The sequence below is a fragment of the Camarhynchus parvulus genome, chromosome 4A (assembly GCF_901933205.1).
Source record: "Camarhynchus parvulus chromosome 4A, STF_HiC, whole genome shotgun sequence".
NCBI lineage: Eukaryota > Metazoa > Chordata > Aves > Passeriformes > Thraupidae > Camarhynchus > Camarhynchus parvulus.
The window spans coordinates 15597270-15620421 of NC_044600.1; the positions used below are offsets into that span (position 1 = coordinate 15597270).

The 23152-nt window shown below is 58.2% G+C and overlaps 1 protein-coding gene across 1 annotated transcript; it reads right to left on the reverse strand.

Annotated features, from left to right (window-relative positions):
• Window positions 1-1102: 1102 nt before the first annotated feature.
• LOC115914723 (glycine receptor subunit alpha-4-like) lies at window positions 1103-10241 on the reverse strand. Its single transcript, XM_030967427.1, has 9 exons — window positions 10159-10241; window positions 7606-7739; window positions 7112-7179; window positions 6217-6440; window positions 6005-6087; window positions 5675-5815; window positions 5379-5593; window positions 5002-5151; window positions 1103-1458 (listed from the first exon to the last, which is right to left on the reverse strand). Exons 1-9 carry the CDS (start codon window positions 10239-10241, stop codon window positions 1171-1173), a joined length of 1386 nt encoding a protein of 461 aa, XP_030823287.1. The 3' UTR covers window positions 1103-1170.
• Between the last annotated feature and the right edge of the window lie 12911 nt (window positions 10242-23152).

Here is a 23152-nt window from a genome sequence, read left to right on the forward strand (position 1 = left end):
CTGGAGGGCTGGAAGCCTTGCTGAGCTTGTCCTGTTGGGGTTCCAGTTGCTCTCCTCTCCAGTGGAAGAGTATTAGGGATGAGCCTGCCCGGGGGATGCTGCACTCAGATGCTGGGTTGAGGAATGGAGCAATTTTCACCTCCATCTCTCTTCTGGCACCCTGGTGCTGTGGGAATGGAGCAGTCTGGGTATGCCACTACTCACTCTGTTCCTCCAAAAGGATTGGCCAAGCTTTCCCCACTGCTTTCATCCCAAAAGATCTCCCTTGGAAGATGGGCTGTGGGCCCTACCCTGCTGGTAATGCAGTGCCATCTCCCCAGTGCCAAGTGACTCCCATCTGCAACTGCAGTGGCCATCTGGGCCCCTTCAGCAGGACTGAGCTTGCCTGCTGCCTGCTCAGGGCTGGCATTTCCTTGGAGCAAACAGAGCCTCCTGCCCACTGGCCCTGCCACAATCCAGCCCTGGGCACCACGGGCAGTTCTGAGCTCTGCAGGGAGGGCAGCATCCCTAGCCCGCTGCTTTGCTGAGTGTTGGAGCTGGCTGGGGCTGCAGGGGCCCTGTGCATTGCTGGGCAGGGACTATGGGGCCACAGCCAGCATCCTGTACAGTCCAGATGCAGGCAGGGGTGCTGCCTGCTCCTTCCTGCAGCCAAGCTCCAGGCCAGAGGAGAGAATTGCAGCCTAATCCCTGCTCCACAGCTCAGTGATGCAGGCTGGAGAAGCAGCAGCCTAACATGGTAGGTGTGGAGAAGGGGAGGGTATTTTTCTGGAAGGTGATGTTTTCTGGCCACTGGCTGTGCCAAAGTACCCGGGGCTCTCCTGTGCCCCTGGCTACCCAGAGCTTCCCCCAGCAGCACAGCATTCCTGGGGTGGAGTTGTTTCCCTGTGCCCTGACAGCACAGCATCCTGGGGTACCTGGGGTGACACCATGCAGGAAGCAGGAGGGGTTCCTCTCTCCAGCTGACCATGAGGACCTGTGATTGTTGATCCCCCCACTTTATACCACAAAATCCAGTGGGACACGGGGGCTGCCACACGTCCAGGCTCTGAGGCCCAGCCCAGCTGTGCCACCGCTCCGGGACAGAGGGAAATGTAGTTCTGGCTGAGCCTGTGGCACCTGAGCACACTGTAGGGGTGACACCAAGAGGCAGTCAGTCCTACTTTTCCAGCCTCAGGGCACCATGTGGATGTCCTCTGAGCGCAGCACTTTGTAAACCACCCAGTAGAAGATATTGAAGAGCAGGAAGGTGAAGGGGAAGACGGCTCTGGAGACGGTGTCGATGCGCTTGGCGCGGTCGAGGTAGCGCCTGCGGAGGCTGTCCCCCTCCCGCAGCACGGCGGGGGCTCCCGGGGGGCTGCACATGCCAGGGCCCTCCCCAGCCCCCTCCTTGGGCTGCAGGCAGGGGCCCAGCCCGTAGCCTCGCAGGTAGAAGCGGCTCTCACGGCTCAGCTCTTCCTCCTGCCGAAGGAAAGGCGGTCAGGCAGGGCACGGCGGTGCTGGTGCTGCGGGGCGAGGCTGCACGTCCTGCACACCCCTGGTGCTGGGTGCTGGGTGCTGGGTGCCCGTGCCAGGCTGGGAGCTCTGTCAGCCCCAGCCATGCAGGCAGGAGCAGGGGCTGGCAGCGCTGGCAGTGCACAGGGTAGGGGTGAGCACCGAGCCCCTGCCTTCTCATCCAGCACGTGTTTCAGGGTGCATCCAAAGGCAGCCCGACCCTGGCAGCCCAACACATCCCTCAGCTTCCTCCCAGCTCCAGCCTGACTCTGGCAGCCAGAGGGATGGGAGGTGAACTGGTGGAAGGAGGCACAGAGGGGTGCAGGGTGCATTTGGTGCAGGGAGCTGAGGTGTGCAGGCACTGCTGTGAGTGTGCTGTGTTTGCTGTGGGGTGGAAGTGTGGCTGTGATGGTGAATAGGAGGGGACAGGCAGCTTGCTGGGGCAGAGCAGGGATGCAGGAACCTGGCTACCACCAGGGCACCCCAGTCCCTCCAAGAACCCAGGCCCTTATTTTCCCCCATGGCTGCTTGGCAGAGATTGCCTGGGGCAGCAGAGGAGGGAGGCTGAGAGAGCTGGACTCCTTGCTGGTCTCTCTGCCCTTGCTGGCAGAGGGCTGCAGAGCGGGCAACGTGCCCATGAAGTTGCATGTTCATGATCAAGGCTGCAGAACTGCCGAGAGAGTCTCTGGCCGCAGCCCACTGCCATTGTTCGGGGCACCGATTGGGTGCCTCAGGGGCTGGCCAGCAGTGCCTGCCCTCCTCCCCATCGACAGCTGTGCACAGGGAGCCACTTGCCTTGTTTTAGCCTCGGAGAGGGTTATGTGTGCAGAGATGTGATGAGGGATGGGCATGTGCAAGCACAGGCTGCACATCTGGCTTTTTGCTGAGCCCCTGGACTCATTTGGTCTCTGTGGCTCAGCTCAGCTCCCCTCTGCCTTTGCTGGTGCTGTATCTGACTGTGGTGGGTTCTTTCTTCCAAGGCTTGCTGCCTCACTTTGTGTCTGGGTGCTGTTTGGGACCCCAAACACCATCTCTGGCCAGCACTGCCCTCCAGGACACAAGGGCTGCCTGCTGAGATCAGCCCCTGCAGGCACTCGGCTGGCACGGGGGCTCTCATGCAGAGAGTTTGTACCCTGGCATCTTTATTTAACTCAGCAATCCACAGGCTAAGCAAGATTTGACAGTGGGAAGAGCAGCAGTGGCTCAGATTGCCGAGGTTAGTTTTCATTTGCAGGACAGTTTTATTTCCCTGCCTCAGGCTGAGTGCCTGCAGCCTCTCTGGGTGAGGGCACCTGGGTGCTCCGTGTGCTCTGGGGACCAGCAGCTCCCCCAGCCCAGGGTTCCTGAGCCTGGATTTGGGTGGTCTGTGGGAGGGGTTTGCCCTCAAGCTGTGAAACCCAGGCTTTGCTTTCTCAGGCACAGGAGCTGTGTGTAGCAGGGCTCTGCTGCCATCTCTGACTGAGCAGCACCCTGGGGTGCTCCTGGCTGCATCCAGTGCTGTGCCAGCAGCACCCCAGGGTGCTCTGCAGCCTCACTTTGGTCTGTTCTAAGCCAGCACACAGTCCTTGAGTCCAGAGCCTCCCCCTGCCTGCCCTGGCTGGGTGGGTGTTGCTCTCCAGGAGTCATCTTTGAAAGGCAGGGTGCAAAGATGCCTCTCCTGGCATCCAGGGGCTGATGATGGTGCAGAGGAGGTGAGGGTGACCAGGCCTGATCTCCTCCCTGGAGCTGTGATTGATTCCCTGCATCTCCCCAACATCCTGGGAGCTTGCCCTGCCCTATGCTTCTCCCTATGCCTCAAAGTGCTCGTGTGCCCTGAGCAGCTGCCTGTGCAGGAGTGACTGCAGGCAGCTGTCCTCTCTCAGTTTGGGGTGGGGACAGCAGCAAGACCCTGGGGAAGCTTCGTTTGTCCCACCTAAAGAATAACCCCAGCCCCAAACCAGTGTGGGTGCAGCTTGCTTTCTCTCCTCTCTGTCTCAGAAGGCCCTCGGTGGGCGGTAGGGCTGTGAGGAGCCAACAGAGCTGGGCATGCCTCGAACCTGCCTGCAGGGAGGCAGGGCCCTCACCCTGCCAGGGGTGTGGGCATGGCTGGGGAGCTGGGCAGCAGCCCAGCAGCAGCCAGGGCTGCTCAGTCAGCCTCAGCATCACTCACCCTCAGCAAAGGGGACTGTGCTGGTGCTGCTGTACAAAAGGGGAACCCAAGGCAGGGAGTGGGGGTGTCCACAGCGAAATCTGCTCCATTCCCATCCATCTCTCAACACTTTTGAGCCCAGGGAATGTGACCCACGTTGCCAAGCTTGTGTCAGCTGACCCCAGGAAAGCCACAGCCATGTGGTATTGGCTTTGCCTGTTCCCAGTGTGGTGCCAGAAGGGGTCACAGGAGCCCTGTAAGCACAGCTGTGAGCACTGGGGACCCACACGCTCCCCAGCCCTGAGTGACTGGGAGAGGCTGCCCAAACCCTCACCCATCAGCCACATCCTTTGGGCACATATGCTGTGCAAATCACTATCCTGCTTCTTCCACAGGCCCTTGCTGCCCCCAGGGCTGCTCCTGGGGGCTCCTTGTGGGGAGGGGAGGGTGAGGCTGGCTGGGGAAGCACGGGGGCTGCCGCAGGGTCGTGCTTTACCCGGGAGCTGCAGAGCGTCGCGTAGGTGTGCTCGCTGCTGTGCCGGCTGCTCGGCTGCCGCAGGGACTCCAGGCTGGCCGTGCCGCTGCTCAGGCCCTTGTGGCATCCAGCAGTGCGCACCAAACAGAAACAGGACAGCGGGTGACCCGGGGCAGCGGCTCTGGGTGCCAGGGTGGGGGTGGTGGGGGGACATGGGGGCTCTGTGTGTTGGGGGGAAAGAGCCCCCCAGTGTGCCCTGGCTCTGGGATCTGTCTTCAGCACGTGCTGAAGGGATTTGGTTGCATGGGATACTGTGTGTGTTTGTGTGTGTGTATACTCGTGTCTTCCATGGAGATCTGGTGCCTCATAGGCTGTTTAAAATGAGAGTGGGGCAGCCACATGCCTACCCCAAGCTTCTTGCAGGCCTGATGCTTGTGTTGGTGGGCTGACAGAGGGGAGGATTATTTCCATGAGTGAGGGATCCTGCCTCTCCAGATCCTGCTGTGCTCTCATCTGCAGCCCACACCTGTCCCTGGGTGCCACCAGATCCCTCCCTAACACAGCAGTGAGTCCCTGTCACTGCCAAAGAGCCCAGGTTTGGGAATGCACATAAGGGGAAAGGCTGGTTTCCCCCATCCTCACTGTTTATTTTCCTGCATTTTTAGAGGAAGCAGAGCCTGAGGCTGTCCCAGCAGGAGAAGGACAGCACCCTAAGCAGGGTCTGAAGCACCCATGGGTGCTGAGCACTGTGCTGCAGTGCCCGTGGGTCCCCAGGGTGCCAGAGGAGCCATCTGCGGCTATGGAACACAGCCCTGCCCTGGGGGCTGCTGAGAAACTGTCCCTGCAGCCCTGGGGTGTCCCCTCAGGGGCTGAGGACGAGCAGATGTCACAAGAGGGGGGGACTCACCATCCTCTGCCGTCGCTGGCGGCGGCGCAGGCGCATGAACTCCTTGTGCTGGCGGGACACGAAGTTGACGGCCGCGTACTCCAGCAAGGCAGCGAAGACGAAGAGCAGGCACACAGCCATCCAGATGTCAATGGCCTTCACATAGGACACCTGCCGGGGTGCCAGGGGGCTCAGGGACCCACTGATCCCCACCTTGCTTGTTCCCCCCGCTGCCAGGAAGCTGGGAGCCCTCTCAGCCTGGGCACACGGGCCAGAGCAGCCAGCGTTTCCCCTCAGCGCATGTGGTGCCTCAGCTGATGAGGCTCCAAAGCCAAGGCATTGCCAGGGAAAGGCTGCCCCTGGCCCTGGGGTGGTGCCCAGCAGGCAGCAGCACTGACCTTGGGCAGGGAGGCGCGGGAGCCGGCGCTCTGCGTGGTCATGGTGAGCACCGTGGTGATGCCCAAGCCCACCCGGGCTGGTGCCGCATCCATGTTGATCCAGAAGGAGACCCAGGAAAGGATGACGATGAGTAGGCTGGGGATGTACATCTGGATCAGGTAGTAACCCATCTGCCTCTCCAGGTGGAACTTCACCTCGATGCAGGTGAACTTGCCTGCAGGGAAATAGGGCCCCAGTGGGCAAGAGGGACCCCTGGGCCATGGGAGGGGGTGGCAGTAGGTCCCTGGGTGCTCACCTGTGTTGTAGTACTTGGTGCAATAGCCCAGGTCCTTCTCCTCCCTGAGGATGAACTGTGGGAGTGTCAAGCCCTCTGCCACCTGCACGGCCTCCTGCTCCTCCAGCCACTCGAAGATGAGGTCGTTCATAGTGTAGCCAACTGGAGAGGATGTAGGGAGCCATGGGATGGGGACATGGACCCTGTTCAGCCCCACCCTGAACAACTGCTTTTTCCTGCTCATGTCCCTCAGAAAAGGTGAGCTGCTAGCTTTTGAGATGGCATGGAATGGAAGGGCATGGGATGGGAAGAGGGAAATGAAGCACAGCTTGAACCCCCCGAGGTACTCACAACTCTCCAGCTGCATGGTGCATGTCTGGATGTCCATGGGGAAGTTCTTGAGGTCCATAGGGCAGGAGAGGATCAGTGTCAGCCTGAGGAGGCAGAGGAAAGGAGGGAGTTGTTGGAGCTGGGGCAGTCAGAAGGGAAAAGTTGCCACGTGAAAGGCAAGAGGAAAGCTTTTCCTCCCCATGCAGACACTGCACCAGAGGGGAAGGTTCTACCTAATGCTGTAGAGCACGTTGCCATTCTTGAAGATGCGCAGGAGCTTGTTGTCGGTGGTGACCTCATGGAAATTGGCCCCTTTCTCATTGGCAAAGAACAAGTCTGGCTTCCAGATGGAGTCGAGCATGGAGGGGTCGAGGTCGAGGGAGTCGTCGGGGTACTCGCGGTAAGCCAGGCGGGGGTCGTTCCACTGCTGCCGCAGGAACACGTTCACCCGGTAGTCCTGGCACAGGGGGCACCAGTCAGTGAGAGCAGCCCCTGGTGCCCCGGGAGGAGGAGGAGGAGGAGGAAGGGATGGAGGAGGAGGTGGAAGGGGCTGCTTCCATTGAGGCTCAGCCCTGCTGTTGCTGCGTGCCTGCCACTAATAGAGCAGGGAGCAGGGGCAGCTCAGGAGCCTTCCCATGCTGTTGGCAGCCAGGGGAAATTAAAAAACCAAGGCCACAGCAGCTGGGAGAAGGAGGAGGAGGTGGAAGACCAGTAACTGCTGCCTGCAGCATTCTGCACATGGCTCTGTGGGCCTGTTGATAGTATTAAGGCTTTTGCAGAAGCACAAATAGGAAATATTTTTGCCCTGGGACTTCCTCTGAGGTGTTCCTCATGCACCCAAGGACATTCAGGACGGCAGGGCGTTACATCCATCTGCCCCACTGTGAGCCTTTGGGGGGCTCTTTCTTTCAGCTCAGGCACAGGGAATGTGACCCACATAGCCAAGCTTGTGTTAGCTGACCCCAGGAAAGCCACAGCCATGTGCTATGGCTTTGCATGTCCCTAGTGTGGTGCCAGAAGGGGTCACAGGAGCCCTGTAAGCACAGCCATGGGCACGGGGATGCACACCCTCCCCAGCACAGCCACTGCCAGCCCTGAGACCCTGGGAGAGGCTGCCCAAACCCTCACCATGGTGGTCTCTGTAACGGAGCCAAAGCTGTTGATGAAGATGTTGCACGTCACGTTGACAGGCGGACCTGGAAAACAGCGTGAGCCTCCTCTTGCTGCTGGCTGCTGAGACACGTGTGGCCACACACGCGGGGACACCGCTCTGGCTGCGTGCCTGAAGGCACAGAGGCATCCCCTCTGCTGGGGCCACCCCCGGGGACACCGCTCCTGAAGGCACACAGGCGTCCCCTCTGCTGGGGCCACCCCCGGGGACACCGCTCCTGAAGGCACACAGGCGTCCCCTCCTGTGGGGCCACCCCCGGGGCTGGGGGTGACCCGAGCACGCCCGTGCTGCCAGCAAAGCGAGCACACAGGGCTGGCAGGACAGCCGGGACTCTGGGCAGGGTGTTGGGACAGGGATGTGAGGCAGGCTCCTGCCCCAAAGCCTCTGGGTTTGGGCAGCCATAAGTTGCCAGGATCTGCCAGGTTTGGAGCCCTCACTTCCTCCCTCTTACCTTTGAAGTTGGGTCGAATGCGGGCGTCGTACCCTGAGGTTCGTCCCATGAGCTTGTCCAGGAAATCAGAGGGTGACATGGGCTGGGGTGAGCTTCGGGAGCCAGCTTTAATCTCCTCCCGCCCTGAGACCAGCCTGTGGGGCAGGGGAGGCAGGTCAGCTGCTGCCAGGGGTCTGCAGGCACATTTTGGCATCCCCTGGGGACACTCAGCTGCCAGGGCTGGGGGCTGTGCCTGTGCTGCATCCACTCCAGTGCCTGCTCAGCGTGGTGGGGGATCCCTTCCTTCTGCTGGGACCCTGGTGGCTTTTCCCCTCACCTGCAGCAGCCTGAGTGTCACATGCCCACATTTTGCCTGTCCCTGCTCCACCACGTCCCTTGGCATGGGGCTGGGGCCAGCACCTCCTGGCTCCAGGGCTGTGGTGGGGACAGGGCACAGCCAGTGCTGCAGGGGAAAGCAGGGAAGCTCCTTCTCAGGTTCCACCTACAGCTCAGCTTGAGTTGCTGAGCAAACAATCACCCAGTGCCTGTCATGGGGGGCTGGGGGACACAACGGCCCTGCCTGAGTGAGGGGCGTCCAGCTGGGTTCTGACAGCCTGCCAGGGGCCAGGGAGATGTGGCAGGAGAGGAGCAGCACAGCCCACCTCCACACCAGCCATGGGGATGAGCTCTCCCACACAGCGCTCTGAATGACGATGGAGATTTATTTAAACTGACTCTGGAGGGGATATTTTTGTGAATGCATCTTAGCCTGCCAGCTTCTCTCCTCCCGTCAGTCTATAATGATAATTTCAAGGAACAATGCGAGAGATGTTCACTCACCACATTGCCAGGCATGTGGCTGTGATGGAGAGGAATTATTAGCCAGACATCTCTGGACACAAAAGGAGCTTTGAGCATGCTGCTGGTGCTGCTGCATGATGCCTTATAACTCCACCAGGTCTGTGCCCAGGTGGATCTCACTCCTGCTTGGAGCTACAACCCCATCATTACAAGAAGAGGATGATGCTGGGAACCCTGTGATCCTTCTTCCTACCTCCTTTCAAGGGGTGAGATTCATCCTAGAGGGGTTTATGTGCGCCTTACCAGCTAGAAATGGCCACAGCCAAAATGTTCCAGTGGGGCAGGTTTTCCTTTAATTGGAGAGGGGCAGCAGAGAGTACCTGAGATTCATCCTGATCAAGAGCAAAAGGCTGGGAGAAATTCCCCGCCAGGATCTGCACGAGCAAGGTGTGGTGCCTTTAGGAGGAGGGCTGCCAGAGGCCAGGCTAACAAGGAGTGAAGTGAGGCTTCTGCCGGGCACACGGCTGTGAGCCGTGTCCTCCTCACAGGAGAGGACAGTGAGGGCTCTCCCCTGCAGCACGTGGGAGGGAGGCTCCCGGGCTCCCTTGGCAGGTAGCTCCTTGAGGAGGCTCAGATAACAGAGCCACAGCAGATCTGCAGCCCCGGGGATGCTCAGAGCAGCGTGGGGGATGCCAAAACGCCCAGAGTGCAGCCACCTCCCACGGCAGCCCTGCCAGGGGAACGCAGCCCTGGGGCACAGCCCCTGCCTTGAGCCCTGCCTGCCCTGGGGGCTCTGCCCCGACCCGGGCTGGGCACCGCAGGGCCCTGGAGCTCACTCAGCCCCTCTGTGGAGCCCGTGGATGGCAGGGCTGAAAACGCTGATGTCTGCCTAAAAACGCTGCCCTGAGACAAGCAGTTTCTGCACGTGAAGCAATTCTGGTTTAGCCCTCCCTGCCATAAATGTTGCAAATCCCCCCGTGCCCCTCCAGCCGCACTGGCCGAGTGCTCGGAGGGGGACTGGGATCAGGCTCAGCCCAGGAGTCCTGCAGCCCCCAACCCCTCCCTTCCTGACCCGCTCCCCTGCATCCCACCTCGTCCCAGATAACACTCAAGGTGGACAGAGATGGGAAAAGGGACCTGGGGGCTTTAGATTTTCCACCTAAGTGGGCCAAGAGTTGTTCCTGCACCCAGGGGACCTGGGGCACCCACCCACTGTCCCGAGTGAGCCAGGGTCTGGGTCAGGGTCTGTCCTGAGCTCTCCTTTCCCCAAACACCACGAGCCAGGAGAGGATCTGGGCATCTCAGGGGCTTTGCAGCAGCAGGGAAGGAGCTGCCTGGGCTGTCACGGGGCTCAGCTCGCCCCTTCTCCCGTGGTGGCCCGGGGAACCCTCGGGGCCGGCTGGGGACAGGCGGGGTCTGGCTGGGTGCGGTGGGGACTGGAGGGGGAAGGCTGCTGGGTCCCCGCGGGGCTGGGTCAGGGTCCTGCGGGATGGGGAGCGAGGCCAGGTTTGCGGGAGGTCCAGACAGGAGCTCGGAGCGTTCTGTCCGGGGCATCAGGCCGCGGAGACAGGTCCGGATCGGGGGTCGGGATAAGGGTCTGGGACTGGTTCGGGTGTGCAAGGGATGCCCAGGTCCCGCAGGAGAGCTCTGTCTCCGAGAGGGGGTGATGCCCGTGCGCCGGAGGGGAATCGCGGCTCCCGGGGGATGGACGGGGTCCGGGTGCCGGGGTCCCGCAGCCCCGCGCAGCACCGAGCACCCGCGCCGTGCGCTCACCTGAGCGGGCCGCGCCGGGGCAGGAGGCAGCCGAGGAGGAGGAGGAGGAGGAAGGCGAGGGCACCGGCCCGGAGCGCGCCCATCCCGCCGCAGCCCGCAGCCCCGCCGCCCCGGGCGCACGGGCATGACCCGGCCGGCGGCGGCGGCGTCCCCGCTCCCGCTCCCGCCGCACCGGGGCCGCACCGGGGCCGCTGCCGCCGTCCCCCGCCCGCTCCCGCTCCTCATAGTCCGGGCGCCCGCCGCGGGGTGGGCGCCGGCCGGCTGCGGGCCCCCGGGAGCCGGGCGGAGCTTCGCCCGCCGCGGCGGGGAGGAGGCGGGAGCGGCGGTGGGGGGCTCCGTCCCGGTGCCCGCCTCCTCCCCGTCCCCTCGGGGCCCTCTGCCCCCGGCCCGGGGCCCGCGTCCCCCGGAGGGGCTCCCGGCGCGGGGAGGGAGCGGCCCCGGCGGGGTCTGGAGGGTCTCGGGGCACCGGGGTCGGGGCTGGAGGGGGCTGAGGGATGGGGCAGCGCTGATGGATGTGCGAGGGACGCTCGGAGGGAGAGAACCGTACGGGATCAGAGGACGTGCAAAGCTGAGGGATGTGCAGGGGCTCAGGGATGTGCGGGGAATGAGGGATGTGCGGGAATGAGGGATGTGCGGGGCTGAGGGTTGTGCGGGGCTGAGGGATGTGCGGGGCTCAGGGATGTCCCAGAGGAACTGCCCGTCGGATGGGGGAGAGCGCCTGGGGAAAGCCGGGCTCCTAAACCCTCGTGCCTGGCCTTGGGGCCGCAGCTCAGGTCCCTCCTGCTGGGAGCCTTTCCCAGGGCTCAGCGGACGGACAGCACTGTCCGGGTGAGCTCCTCGGAGAGCACACGACCCACAGCCATGTCTGCGTGATGCGGGAGCTGCAGCGGCTGCCGGGGAGAGGGAAACCGAGGCAGAGGGAGGGGAGCTGCCTGCTAACCACAGCCCGGGCTGGGACTCGGTGCTCGGCTGCCTCTGCCCTGTCCCCTGAGGCCACCCGGCCAAGCCGCAGCGTCGCCTCTGCTCCAAGGCAATCTGTGATTAACTTGCAGGGAAGTAAATAGTATTTAAAAAAGATAAAAGCGCAGAATAAATGATTGCTGGCAGATGTGTCAGTCAGGTTCTGTTCACTCTGCTGTGGCTGGCTCATCTCATTTATTTGTATTAATTGCAGTCTGGTAATGGCTGGGAGCTGCTGTACAAAGCCATTGCTGCAGGGGCCCACGGAGGAGAAGCTCAGCGGGGAAGGAGAGCACGGTGCCCCCTGTGCCTGCTCTCCCCAGGGCAAGTGAGGGGCTGCACAGGACCAGGAGAGCTCCCAAGGCTTTGCTGAGGGCTGGCAGTGTGGCTGAGGGCTCTGTGAAGCCAGCCCGGGGCGCTGGCCCAGCACAGGGCACAGGGGGCTGGTGGCCAGCAGGCCCTTGGCCCGAGGGGGTGTGCAGGGTCCCCATCCCCTCTGATCAGCTCTCCCAGCAGCAGGAGCTGGGAGAAGTCTCCTCTGATTACCGTTGCCGTTAATGTTTGCGGTGCCACGGTGCCGGGAGGGGCAGGGACAGCAGGGAGCCCCAGGGAGCAGCGCGAACACACACGGTGTGACAGCTCCTCTCCTGACACTGTCCGGCTAAACTGACCTGACACTGTCAGAGGAGGGCAGCCAATGCACCCTCTCTGCTCTCCGGGGAAACTGAGGCACAGGCGCGGTGTCCCCGCAGCAGCTGAGGATGGCCAGAGCGGCTGTGGGGCCAGCGTGCCAGGTGGCCACGGGCATGGGAGCTCAAGGCAAGCAGCTCCAAGGCATGGGTGCACATGCTGTGGTCAGCAGGGCGCTGGGGCCGGCCTAACGAGGCTCTGGGAGAGGCTGGTGAGCCAAGGTGGCTCCCTGGAGGGCAGCACCTGGAGGATGCTGCAGCCACAGCCCTGCCGCCCTCCTCGCAGCTCTGCAGGCAGCCAGCACGGCGAGGAGTGCTGAAAGCAGCGCTGAAAACAAGCTCTGAGCAAATGAAGGCGGCGAGCATCCCATCAGGAGGGCGCAGGCAGTGCTGATTCGCTGCTGCCTGGGCCGGGGGATGGAGCAGGAGCTGCACGAACAGAGAGTGCCCAGGGGATCCCAGGATGGTGCCTCATCCTGAGCAGAGGATTTTTGGGAGTGACAAGGATAGGCTTATCCCCCATGTCCCTGGAATCAAAGCATGAGGTGGTTTTTGTGTAAACAGTCAAGACTGCAGCCAGCAGGCAGCTGTCAGCGTTGGGCTCCAGGCATCCACCAGCAGGCTGCCCTGGGGCTGCTCTCCCCAGAGGCAGCAGGGCTGGCGGGGGCAGGGGGCAAAGACCACGCTCTGATCCAGTGGCTGCCAGGCTGGTGCAGCCCCCAGGGGCATCCCCTGTCCCTGTCACCGTGCAGGCTCTGCTGACAGGAGAAATGCAGCCAGCAGAGACTGGGTTTGCTCAGATGGCCAGAAAAGTGGGGGATCTTTTTTTCCTTTCCCTCCAATGTCTCTGAGTTCACCTGCTCCTTTGAGGCCAGACACTTCCCTGCCTCAAATCTGCAGCCTGGGGAAGGGCTGTGCCAATCCACACTGTCCCAGCCCCTCTCTGCTGCTCTGCCCTGCATTGCCACATCCATAGGTTGAATCCTGTCTGATAAATGAAACCCTGAGGTGTATTTGTAGACATCAACATTACAAGGTGGGAGTGAGTCGTTCAACCCCTTGAAAACAGGTTTGGGCTTTTTTACAGAATAAAAAAGGTTCATGTGCTTAAGCTCAGTTTCAGGATAAAGATCAGCTCTGAGCTATTTGTGTTGAGGGGTGAGGGAGAGGAAGGACAGCAGGAAAAGGAGGGCACTTTGCTCTTCATGCAGGACCACAAAGTCATCCTGCTGCTTCCCACTCATCCTTGGCCCCTCCTTTGGGGTGAGCACAGATTTGCCTTTGCCCTGGAGCCAGGAAGACCTGAAGCATCAGGAGGGACAGAAGCTCCAGGTGGGCACAGGTTCATGGTGGGCTTTGAACAGCCTGCTCCAGCAGCCCTCCAGCAGGCTCGGAGGGACAGCTGCTCTGGGGAGGGCTCGGGAGCAGCTCAGAGGCAGCTCCTGGTCTGGGGGCATTGCTTGCTCTGCATCCCTCAGCCCAGCCCCGGGGAAGGGCTGGACAGGGTACCAGCCCTGCAGTTCATCAGGCACAGCCTGATGCTCTGGGAGGCCGTGCTTGCTGTGATTAGAACGCACCACATCACAGGCACCTCCATCCTGTCTCCTCATTCTCTCCTGACTTCCTCCCCTCTCCCAAGGCTCCCAGCCAGCCCAGCCAGCTCTGGACATCCTCCTGTCACTTTTTTCCCAGGACTGGGGTTTTCCTTTGCAGAAAGCAAGGTGTGAAACAGAGCTGCTGTGTGCAGAGGGCTCTGCCAGCGTGCCAGGGCTGCTGTGCATCCTCTGGACCAGCTGCTTAAATGCTTAATGAGCCCTGGGGAGCAAAACAGTCCTTGTGAAAGATTCAGGCTCTCTGTTGCCTTTGGTTTAAGGCCATGTCAGCTCTCCTTTCCCTTTTTTAACCCTCTGACAAGTGAAATTAAGGGAGAGCAGGCACAGTCTCATCACTGTTTCTAAGGAAAGCAGCAAAACAAACAGGAAACCCCCACATCCCCTCCACCCTGGGGGGACACGGAGGCACACTCCCCCAAAGCAAACATTTGGAGGCATTTAATGGGGTGTGAGATCGATGCTGGAGAAAGCACACCCTGGTGGGTGGCTGTGCAGTGCTGCCAGCCTGCAGCTCTCCACAGCTGCCTGGTGTGAGCCCAGTGTGGGCACTGTGCTGTCACGTACTGTCACTGCTCTTCCAGTGTCCTGTGCTCCCTGCCTTTCCCTGGAGAAGCTGTCTTATAGGCTGTGGGTGCTTTCTTTTCCCAGCAGGAGCAAAAATCATCTCATTGCAATAAACAGTGAAGGGATGAGCAGCTGCAGTGGTGTTTTGGTGGAGGGACGGGGCCCCACGGGCACCAGAGCCCAACCATGCCCCTGTTCCTTGGGAGGACAAGCAGGCTCTGGGCTCAGGTGTAGCCACCAGAGGGACAGGGCAGGACGTGGGATTCCTAGGAGGGATGGGCTTGAAAATTGGTCAAAGGAGCTTAAGTTCATGGCCAGGTTCAGGGGGTAGTGCTTGGAGCGATGGGTGGTTTGCTAGAGGGGGGATTTGCTGATACAAATGACAGGAGTTTGAGTTGGATAATGAAAGAGAAAGTGAGACATGAAGTGAGCATGATAAAAAATCAGGGGCTAGGGTTTAGTTGAGGCATACCATTAAGGAGGGGGGAAACCCTCTTTCTTTAGCTGAAAAGGCTAATGCTGGTTCGTAGCTTCTTAATGATTAGGATGATATTAGAGAGGATCAGCTTTCGAAGCTGGAGAGGGGGGTGGATTCTACTATTTCTACTATTTCTACTATTTCTACTATTTCTGCTATTTATTTCTACTATTTCTACTATTTCTACTATTTCTACTGTCTTCTCTGTGGCCTGGAAGGTCACAGGCTGTGGGGATGTTTGGGGCTGCTGCTAAAGGAAGGTGGCACCTTCCATGGTGTAGGAGGAGGGCACAGGGGGCCCTGGGGACCCCAGTGGGGGCTCAGTGTTGGTGTGGCAGTGCCAGCAGGAGCCAGCGCCTCACCAGGCAGGGCAGGGTGACCCAGAGAGGATTGCAAGGTGAACTGGGACACTGGTCCCAACTCCAGCAAATGTTGCTCTATGATTTTGTGGCACTTTTCCAGGCTAAAAATACCCCAGCTGCTGGTGCTGGGGTGGGCTGTGCGTGCAGGCTGGGCAGGGATGCTCTGTGCTGGGGGACTGGCCAAGGGCAGCTGCACCATCCAGCTGGGCTGGCCCTGCCAGCAGCCCCAGGGCTGCCCCTCCTGCTCTGTGAGCAGCCAGGCACAGAGGTCACCTCTCCTCTCGCTCCAAGTGACCTGGCACCTCTCTCCAGGGCTGTGCCAGATGCAGCTGCTCATCCATCAGTGCCCAAAATGCTCTGTGGGGACAGAGCATCCTCAGTGAGCGCTCTGAGCTGTGTTTCAGGCCAGCACTGGGTTCTCTGCTGATCCCAGAGGGTCACTTGGGCTCATCTGGGGGCTCCTCAGGGATGGGATGCTGTAACTGGGCTCATTTTCCCAACGAGGTGCAGTGAGGTGAGGCCTGAGGACTCAGCCCATCACTGTGCTTGTGAGGCTGCTGCATGGGCTGAGGAAATGTGCCCCAGACCCTCCATACAGCTGTGGGGGGACATCAGTGGGCTGAGAGGGCCCTTCCCTGTCCCTGTGTGTCCGAGCTGCTGGGTTTGGGACCCCAGAGTGGGAGCTGGAGGGGATGGGGCTGAGGAGCCTCTCTGAGGCTTGGATGCAACCCCAGCATGGCAGGGTCCAGCTGGGCCAGCCCCATCCCACCCAGTGCCCTCCTGGCCATGGGGAGCAGCTCAGTCCTGCTGGATCCAGCTCAGTCCTGCTGGGTCAGCCCCATCCCACCCAGTGCCCTCCTGGCCATGGGGAACAGCCCACTCCTGCCCCTCTCTGCCCTTCCAAGCAGATCCCTCAGAGCATCCTGGAGCCCCTGAGCCCCTTCCCTGCAGGCTGGAGGCCTTTCAGCTGTTCTGAAAGCCATCAAAGAAAGGAGAGGCCAGTGCTTGTTCTTCAAATCCATCCCCTCATCAGCAGCTGCTTATCCTCTTCTAACATATCTATTTTATTTTGTGGCAGGTTCTCAAGGAATTATTTTGTGTACATCCCAGCCATCACATCCAACCAAGTGAGTGCCACCCTGGCCTGAAGACATGGAGTGGATGGTGCAGACTTTCCTTTGCCTGTCCATGGGCTGCAGACCTCGTTGCCTCTGGCTGTCTTGGTTTGGAAAGCCAGGAGTCTGCTGAGGAAGGCAGGAGCCTCCCCTGAAATGGAGAATGTAAACCCTCCCCACCCCTCCGAATTGCTATAAATTTTAAATTAAGGGGCTCTCAGACAAAAAATATGGGAGCAGGAAATAACAGTTCTTTAATAGGGAAGAAAATAAAAGGATAAAATAAACAATGCAGCAAACTAAACCAACACTGCCAGAGTCAGAACCCAGCCTGACACCCTGTGGGTCAGGGTGCTGGCAGCAGTGCCATTGGAATTGTGGCTCAGCCCTCCTGCAGTGCCAGGGGTGGTTCTGCTGGAGCAGGGATCCTGGAGAAAGGTGCAGTCTCTGCCTCTGGAGATCCAGGGGAAGAGGCAGCTGCTGTTCCTCTGGGGAATCCAGTGGAGAAGCCGTGCTGGTGTTCCAGGATCTCCAGATTATATCCAGGCAGGAATGCTTGGCTCCTCCCTCTGGGCTCACATCTCCCAATGGGATGCTGTAGTTCTTATCAGCCATGCAGTGACATTCAATGGCTGTTATCAGCAGGTGTCCCCTCCTGAGGGAGGAGTGATTGTGGTCACTCAAAGAGAGAGATAAGGCAAACTGCCCACTTGACAAGAGACAACTGCCATACAGATGGTAATAGAAAACATCCTGCCTTGCGATCTGGAACTCTGGCCCTGGTGCTGCTGTGGCCTGGAGGGTCACAGGCTGTGGGGATGTTTGGGGCTGCTGCTAAAGGAAGGTGGCACCTTCCATGGTGTAGGAGGAGGGCACAGGGGGCCCTGGGGACCCCAGTGGGGGCTCAGTGTTGGTGTGGCAGTGCCAGCAGGAGCCAGCGCCTCACCAGGCAGGGCAGGGTGACCCAGAGAGGATTGCAAGGTGAACTCAGACATTGGTCCCAACCCCAGCTGCTTTGGGGGGATCCTGGGGGTTGTGTTTGCAGGCAGAGCAGGAGAGGAGGGAGCTGCAGGCAGAGGGAAGGCTGGAGCAATGGCACTGCCTGATCCTGTGACCTTGGCAAGGCAGCAGGATGAACAGGGAGATTTAATTTAGATAAGTGTCAAGCAAGACTCTTTGGGACAGCAGCAAAGCCTGGCACAGATCCCAAACCCCTCAGAGGACACCTCCCTTCCCCAGGGTGCTGGCCTGACCCTGCTCTAGCTGCCTCCAGCATTTCCAGTGTCTCTGGAGAAAATCCACTGGGCTTTGACACTGCAGGACCCTCATCCCTGTCCTGTGCCTTCCCCTCAGCCACGGCAGCTCTGCCCTGCCCGAGCAGGGGAAGGAGGAGCTGCTGTGACTGTCCAGTGCCTCAGCAGGGCTGGCCTGAGGGCTGGCACTGGGGCACTGGGGACAGGCCCAGCGGGGTCCCTCTGTCCCCTCCCCATTGGGGTGCCCAGCTCTGAGCATCCTTGGCCAGGGTTGCCATGGTGATGCACATCTCTCCCTGCAGCAGCAGCACTGGGCTTTGATGAGCTCTGCTCACTGTGCTGCCTTCCACAGCTCCCCTGCCCTCAGCCCCAGCACTCTCCAAGCAGGAGAGCAGCAGGAGATCACCAGGAGCAGACCTTGGGCTTGTGCTGTGTGCCATGCCCTGCAGGCTGCCTGCCCCTCCTCACTGCATGGGACTGGTTTGGGTTTTGCCTTCAACCAGAGACCCCCAGGAGGGACAAGTTTGGAAAATGGAACATTACACATCAGGTGGCAAGTGCAGGGGAGAAAGAATAAGAGAGAATAAGGAAGAATAAGGAAGAATATGAAAAAATAAGAAAGAATAAGAAAGAATAAGGAAGAATAAAGAAGAATAAGAAAGAATAAGAAATAATAAGAAAGAATAAGAAAGAATAAGGAAGAATAAGGAAGAATAAAGAAGAATAAGAAAGAATAAGAAAGAATAAGGAAGAATAAAGAAGAATAAGAAAGAATAAGAAAGAATAAGAAAGAATAAGAAAGAATAAGAAAGAATAAGAAAGAATAAGGAAGAATAAGAAAGAATAAGGAAGAATAAAGAAGAATAAGAAAGAATAAGGAAGAATAAAGAAGAATAAGAAAGCATAAGAAAGAATAAGAAAGAATAACCAGGCCCTGTGCCCTGTGCCCCCTGTCCTGTGCCCCTGCCACTCCCCTCCATGCCCAGCTTGGCCTCTGTGGTGGAGATGGAGGATTTATTCTGATTAAAATGCTCCCACTCCTGACAGATCAAACAGCAGCAGGTCAGGCAGCTGCTTCCAGGGGCAATACTGACTGTGGGAGTCAGTGTGCAGAGCTGCCACGGTGGCACCTGCATCCCTCAGAGCTGGGTGATGTCACTGTGCCAGGGAAGCCCTGGCTGGGAGGGGACAGCATGCTGGGTGCCACTCGGGTGGCTGCAGAGGATGGTGCCGTGAGGAGCCTCCTGCCACCCCAGGTTCATCCCCACCCTGTCCTCTGCCTCCCTCTGCCATGGGCTCTGTGCTGTCTGTCCTGGGGTCCCTGCTGCAAGTGGCACCTTGGCAAAGGCCCCCCTGTGTCCCCATGTCACCTCCTGGCCATGCCCAGGTGATTCCTGCTGGCACAGGAGGGCTGCACAGGAATCACCTCAGGAATGGCCTGGAGCCACCAACGAGCCCCTCCAGAGGCTGTGTGGTGTCCAGGGGTTGTTCCCAGCTCAGGGGGCACAGGAGGGTTTGTGGCTGTGTCCCAGCCCACTCTCTGAGAGCTGCCTGTGTCTGCAGCCCTGGGCACAGGCAGTGGTGCCAGCTGGGGAATGTCTGCACCTCCCACAGGCACCTCCTGGCCCTACCCTTGGCTGAGCTCTCCAGGTTGGTCTCTGGCTCAGGCCCAGGGAGCTGTGACAGCAATGCCACCCTGGGGGCTGTCACTGCTGTCCAGCCCAGCCATCCCCTCCCAGGGCCCCCTTGCTCATCTGTAGGAGCATCGGGGGGTGGGACGGTCAGGATGGACAGAGACAGAGATCTCTGAGGCCAGGTCATGGAGCCTGGGGTTTATTGCATTTATTGCAAAGGGCCTGGGTGCAGGGCCCTGCTGGGAGCTGCCAGGCACAGCTCAGAGCAGGCTGAGAGAAGAGAGGGGGAGAGAGGATGAGAGGGTAAGAGAGTAAGGGAGTAAAAAAAGTAAGAGCGCGAGGTTCCCATTCCAATACCATAAATCTTCTTCTGTGTTGAATATTCTGATTCTCACTAACCAATCTAGTACAATATACAATCCTACAGCATTTCCATACAGCCTATAAGAATCACTACATTACCATACTGTGTTACATTTTAAACCCTACTAACTCCTCTTTAGGCCCCTTCTGCCAAGCTGTAGGGTCTGCTCTGACCCTTGGACCTGTCTGCAGGCAGAGGGTGTTGTTCCATCAAAAGGGGATCACCTTCAGCTGGCCATGCCATTGTTTTCCAGTTGTTCAGTAACTGAGGTATCTCAAAGCTTGCTTTCATTTCAATCTCACTTACAGTTTCCATATTCTCAAAACCTTTTGCCAGGCAATCATATTTATAAGGCTTTCCTGTTTTGTCTCCCCCAACACCCATCCCTCAGGAGAGCCCTGCTGCAGCTGGCACCTGCTGGGCACCCTGCCAGCCCCAGGACAGGGCTCAGAGTGGCTGGGCCAGACCTGTCCCTGGTCCCTGAGAGGGGCTGGGCACATGAGAAACACCTTCCTGGGCTCTGGGGAAAGGCAGGGGCAGGCTCTCTGTGTGCAGGAATCCAAGACTGAACCCTGCAGGCACAGCCCCACTGCTCAGGGCTGTTCTGACTGACCCAACACTCCCTCAGCATCACTGGGCCTCCTGGGGGCCCTTGTGGGACAAGTCAACACCTCCTTGGCTGTTTGAGTGTCGGGATCTCTAGCTGGTCACAGTGACCCCAAGAAGAGTTAGAAAGTCTCTTTTCCCAGCCCGAGTGCTTGAAGAAGGAGTCAGAGCTCTTCATTTCTCGGTCTCAAGGTTGTTTATTGTTTCTTATCTGTGAAATTCTTTCTCCTGCCCTGCTGAGGTCCATCCAGCAGGACAGTTCCAGGCACTCTGCCTGCCCCCAGGGTGGTGTTATGTCTTTATACTAAAAACTACATGTACAATGTTTACAATAACTTCCCAATAGCCATCACCTGTGTTAGACAGTGAGCTGCTACTCTAAACCAATCTGAAAGTGCCAGCATTACAGCAGAAGATGGAGGCCAAGAAGAAGAAGGAGAAAGGCTGGACACACCCAGATTCCTCCATCTTTCCTCCTGAACCCCCATACCAAAACCCCAAAATCTACTTTTCCACTCTGTGATAATTTCACTATTATTCTACCTAAACTGTTGTGGCTTGCTGGTCTTCATCTAAGGTTGGTAATTTGCTCCACGGGTCACAATCAAACCCACAGGTGTTCTGGGCTCCGTGCCAGGGCTTCTGAGCCCCCTGGCAGGGGTCCTGGCCATCCTGGGCAGCCAGAGGGATGTTCTGGGCCCTGACATTTGGGAGCACATGAATTCACTGGAGCCTTTTCAAATGGGCAGCAAGAAAAAAATGGGGACACCCCAGAGCTGAGGCTGGTGCTGGCATTGCTGCACCCCCCCTGTGCATCTTCACAGGGACAGAGCAATCCTGGGCTGTGTTTGCTGTTCTCATCCCCCACCCCCTCCAAGGAGTCAGGATGACATTTGTCTTTCCCTTCCAGGATTTTCTGAAAAGTAAATGAGAACAGTTCAAGAATATGACCCCACGAATGGCAGAGTGAGAGAGTAATGAACAGCCTGGAAAAGATCAGAGTGAGGCATCTGTTTACCCTCCAGTAGGGAGAAAATCAAGGAGAAAGGCAGTGGATGTGAAAGGCAAATCTGCTGGAAAAGGAGCCAGGGGAAAAGAAATCACCTTCTCCACCAACCTGTAATTAATCTGAGGGACTCACTGCACCGAGAGGCTTTGTGGGAGCTTCTTTTGAAATTAGAAACCAGACTAAGAGAGTTGTTTGTAGCACTGTATTATCCCCAGTTTCTGCAGTAAGTAACAGGGCTCTTTGGTGGATAAAAGGAGCAGTGAGCAGCCAGGAAGGCTTCCAGTGCCTGGGCCATGGCTGAGGGCGCTGCACCTGCCACTGCTGGCACCTCCTGGGTGTACCCTGGGCTCTGCTGCCAGCAGCTGATCCCCCAGGCACAAACACAGCCTCAACACCTGCACTCACCTGTCACAGACATCTTCTATGAAAAAGCCTTTCCTTAGGATTTTTCCTCCTGAGAAGCTGAGAGGCCTCAGGAACAAAATGTAAACAATGGTTATCTGCTGCTGTGGAATGCAACAGGTGCATCTGTGATTGGTCTCATAGAGTTGTTTCTAATTAATGGCCAATCACAGTCAGCTGGCTTGGACAGAGAGTCTGAGCCACAAACCTTTGTTATCATTCTTTCTTTTTCTATTCTTAGCCAGCCTTCTGATGAAATCCTTTCTTCTATTCTTTTAGTATAGTTTTAATATAATATATATAGTAAAATAATAAATCAGCCTTCTGAAACATGGAGTCAGATCCTCGTCTCTCCCTTCATCCTGGGCCCCCTGCTCACTGGATGGGAGTGCGAACACGGTCACACTCACCTGGGTGACACAGCCTGGGAGAGGTGTGGGGACAGCAGGGAGGCTCCTGCAGGTGTCACCTCTGCAGGGGCAGGCACCCTGCCCTGGTCCCTGCTGCCCCAGCAGCGAGCCAGGCACGGTGCACAGGCTGGACAAGCTCTCCCAAACCTAAAAACCGGGTAGGTTTGAAAAGTCAGGCTCCTGCAGAGGGCAACATCAGCCAGAGACACCAAAACAGAAGGGCAGACATCTGCTCATCTTCTCTGGAGGGTGACTGTATAGGAGATGAGCCCATCTTGGTGCCATCCCTGCTGGCCAGCACCTCCTGGTGCCCCTGTGCTCCCAGGAGAGCCTGGACAGGCAGGGGGTGAGGGCTGGCGCCAGCTGGGAGGGCTCTGACCCCGGGTTATCCAGCAGGGCTTTGGTGCATTGCCTGCAACCCTGCCTGCTGGGGAGGCTCTGAGAGCCCCAGAGCATCCCTGGGGGGCTCAGGGTGCAGAGTCCCGCCCTTCCCTTCCCTTCCCTTCCCTTCCTTCCCTTCCCTTCCCTTCCCTTCCCTTCCCTTCCCTTCCCTTCCCTTCCCTTCCCTTCCCTTCCCTTCCCTTCCCTTCCCTTCCCTTCCCTTCCCTTCCCTTCCTCTGTCATCCTGCAGCACTGACCTGTCTGTCTGTCCTTCAGCACTCCTCCCCTGTCCTCTGACAGCCTCTAGCAGCTCCTTCCTTTTCTAATGTAATTTTTATTAGCACATTTTGCAGCGAGCCGGGAACACGGGCAGGACAGTGAGGACAGCCAGGGCGGGCAGAGGGAGTGGGGCTGGCTCCGGGGGAGCCCTCGGCATCCTGGGAGGGATGGACAGATGGACAGACAGACAGACACCGCTGCAGCCAGCACAGCCTGCCCACGGGCACTGTCACCTCCTGGCTAGGTCGGGGACACCTTGCTATAATGATCTCCTTGAGCCAGGTCCTATAAGCTTGTCACAGACATCTTTTATGAAAAAATCTTTTCTTTAGGATTTTTCCTCCTGAGAAGCTGAGAGGCCTCAGGAACAAAATGTAAACAATGGTTATCTGCTGCTGTGGAATGCAACAGGTGGAGCTGTGATTGGTCTCATGTGGTTGTTTCTAATTAATGGCCAATCACAGTCAGCTGGCTCAGACTCTCTGTTCCGGACACAAGCCTTTGTTATCATTCTTTCTTTTTCTATTCTTAGCCAGCCTTCTGATGAAATCCTTTCTTCTATTCTTTTAGTATAGTTTTAATATAATATATATCATAAAATAATAAATCAAGCCTTCTGAAACATGGAGTCAGATCCTCGTCTCTTCCCTCATCCTAAGACCCCTGTGAACACGCTCACATAAACTCTTGGAGATCTCTATGTGAAAAGTGCATATTAAACAGCTCTACAGAGATGTTTACTAATTGTGTTTTGTTGTATTGATTAGTAGTGCTGTATTCACATTTTAATAGTATGGTAAATGTAGTTTTGTAGTTAAAAGGCAACTTTTGTAGTTGAAATAGGAACTATGTATGTGGGATTTTTTTTTTAAGAA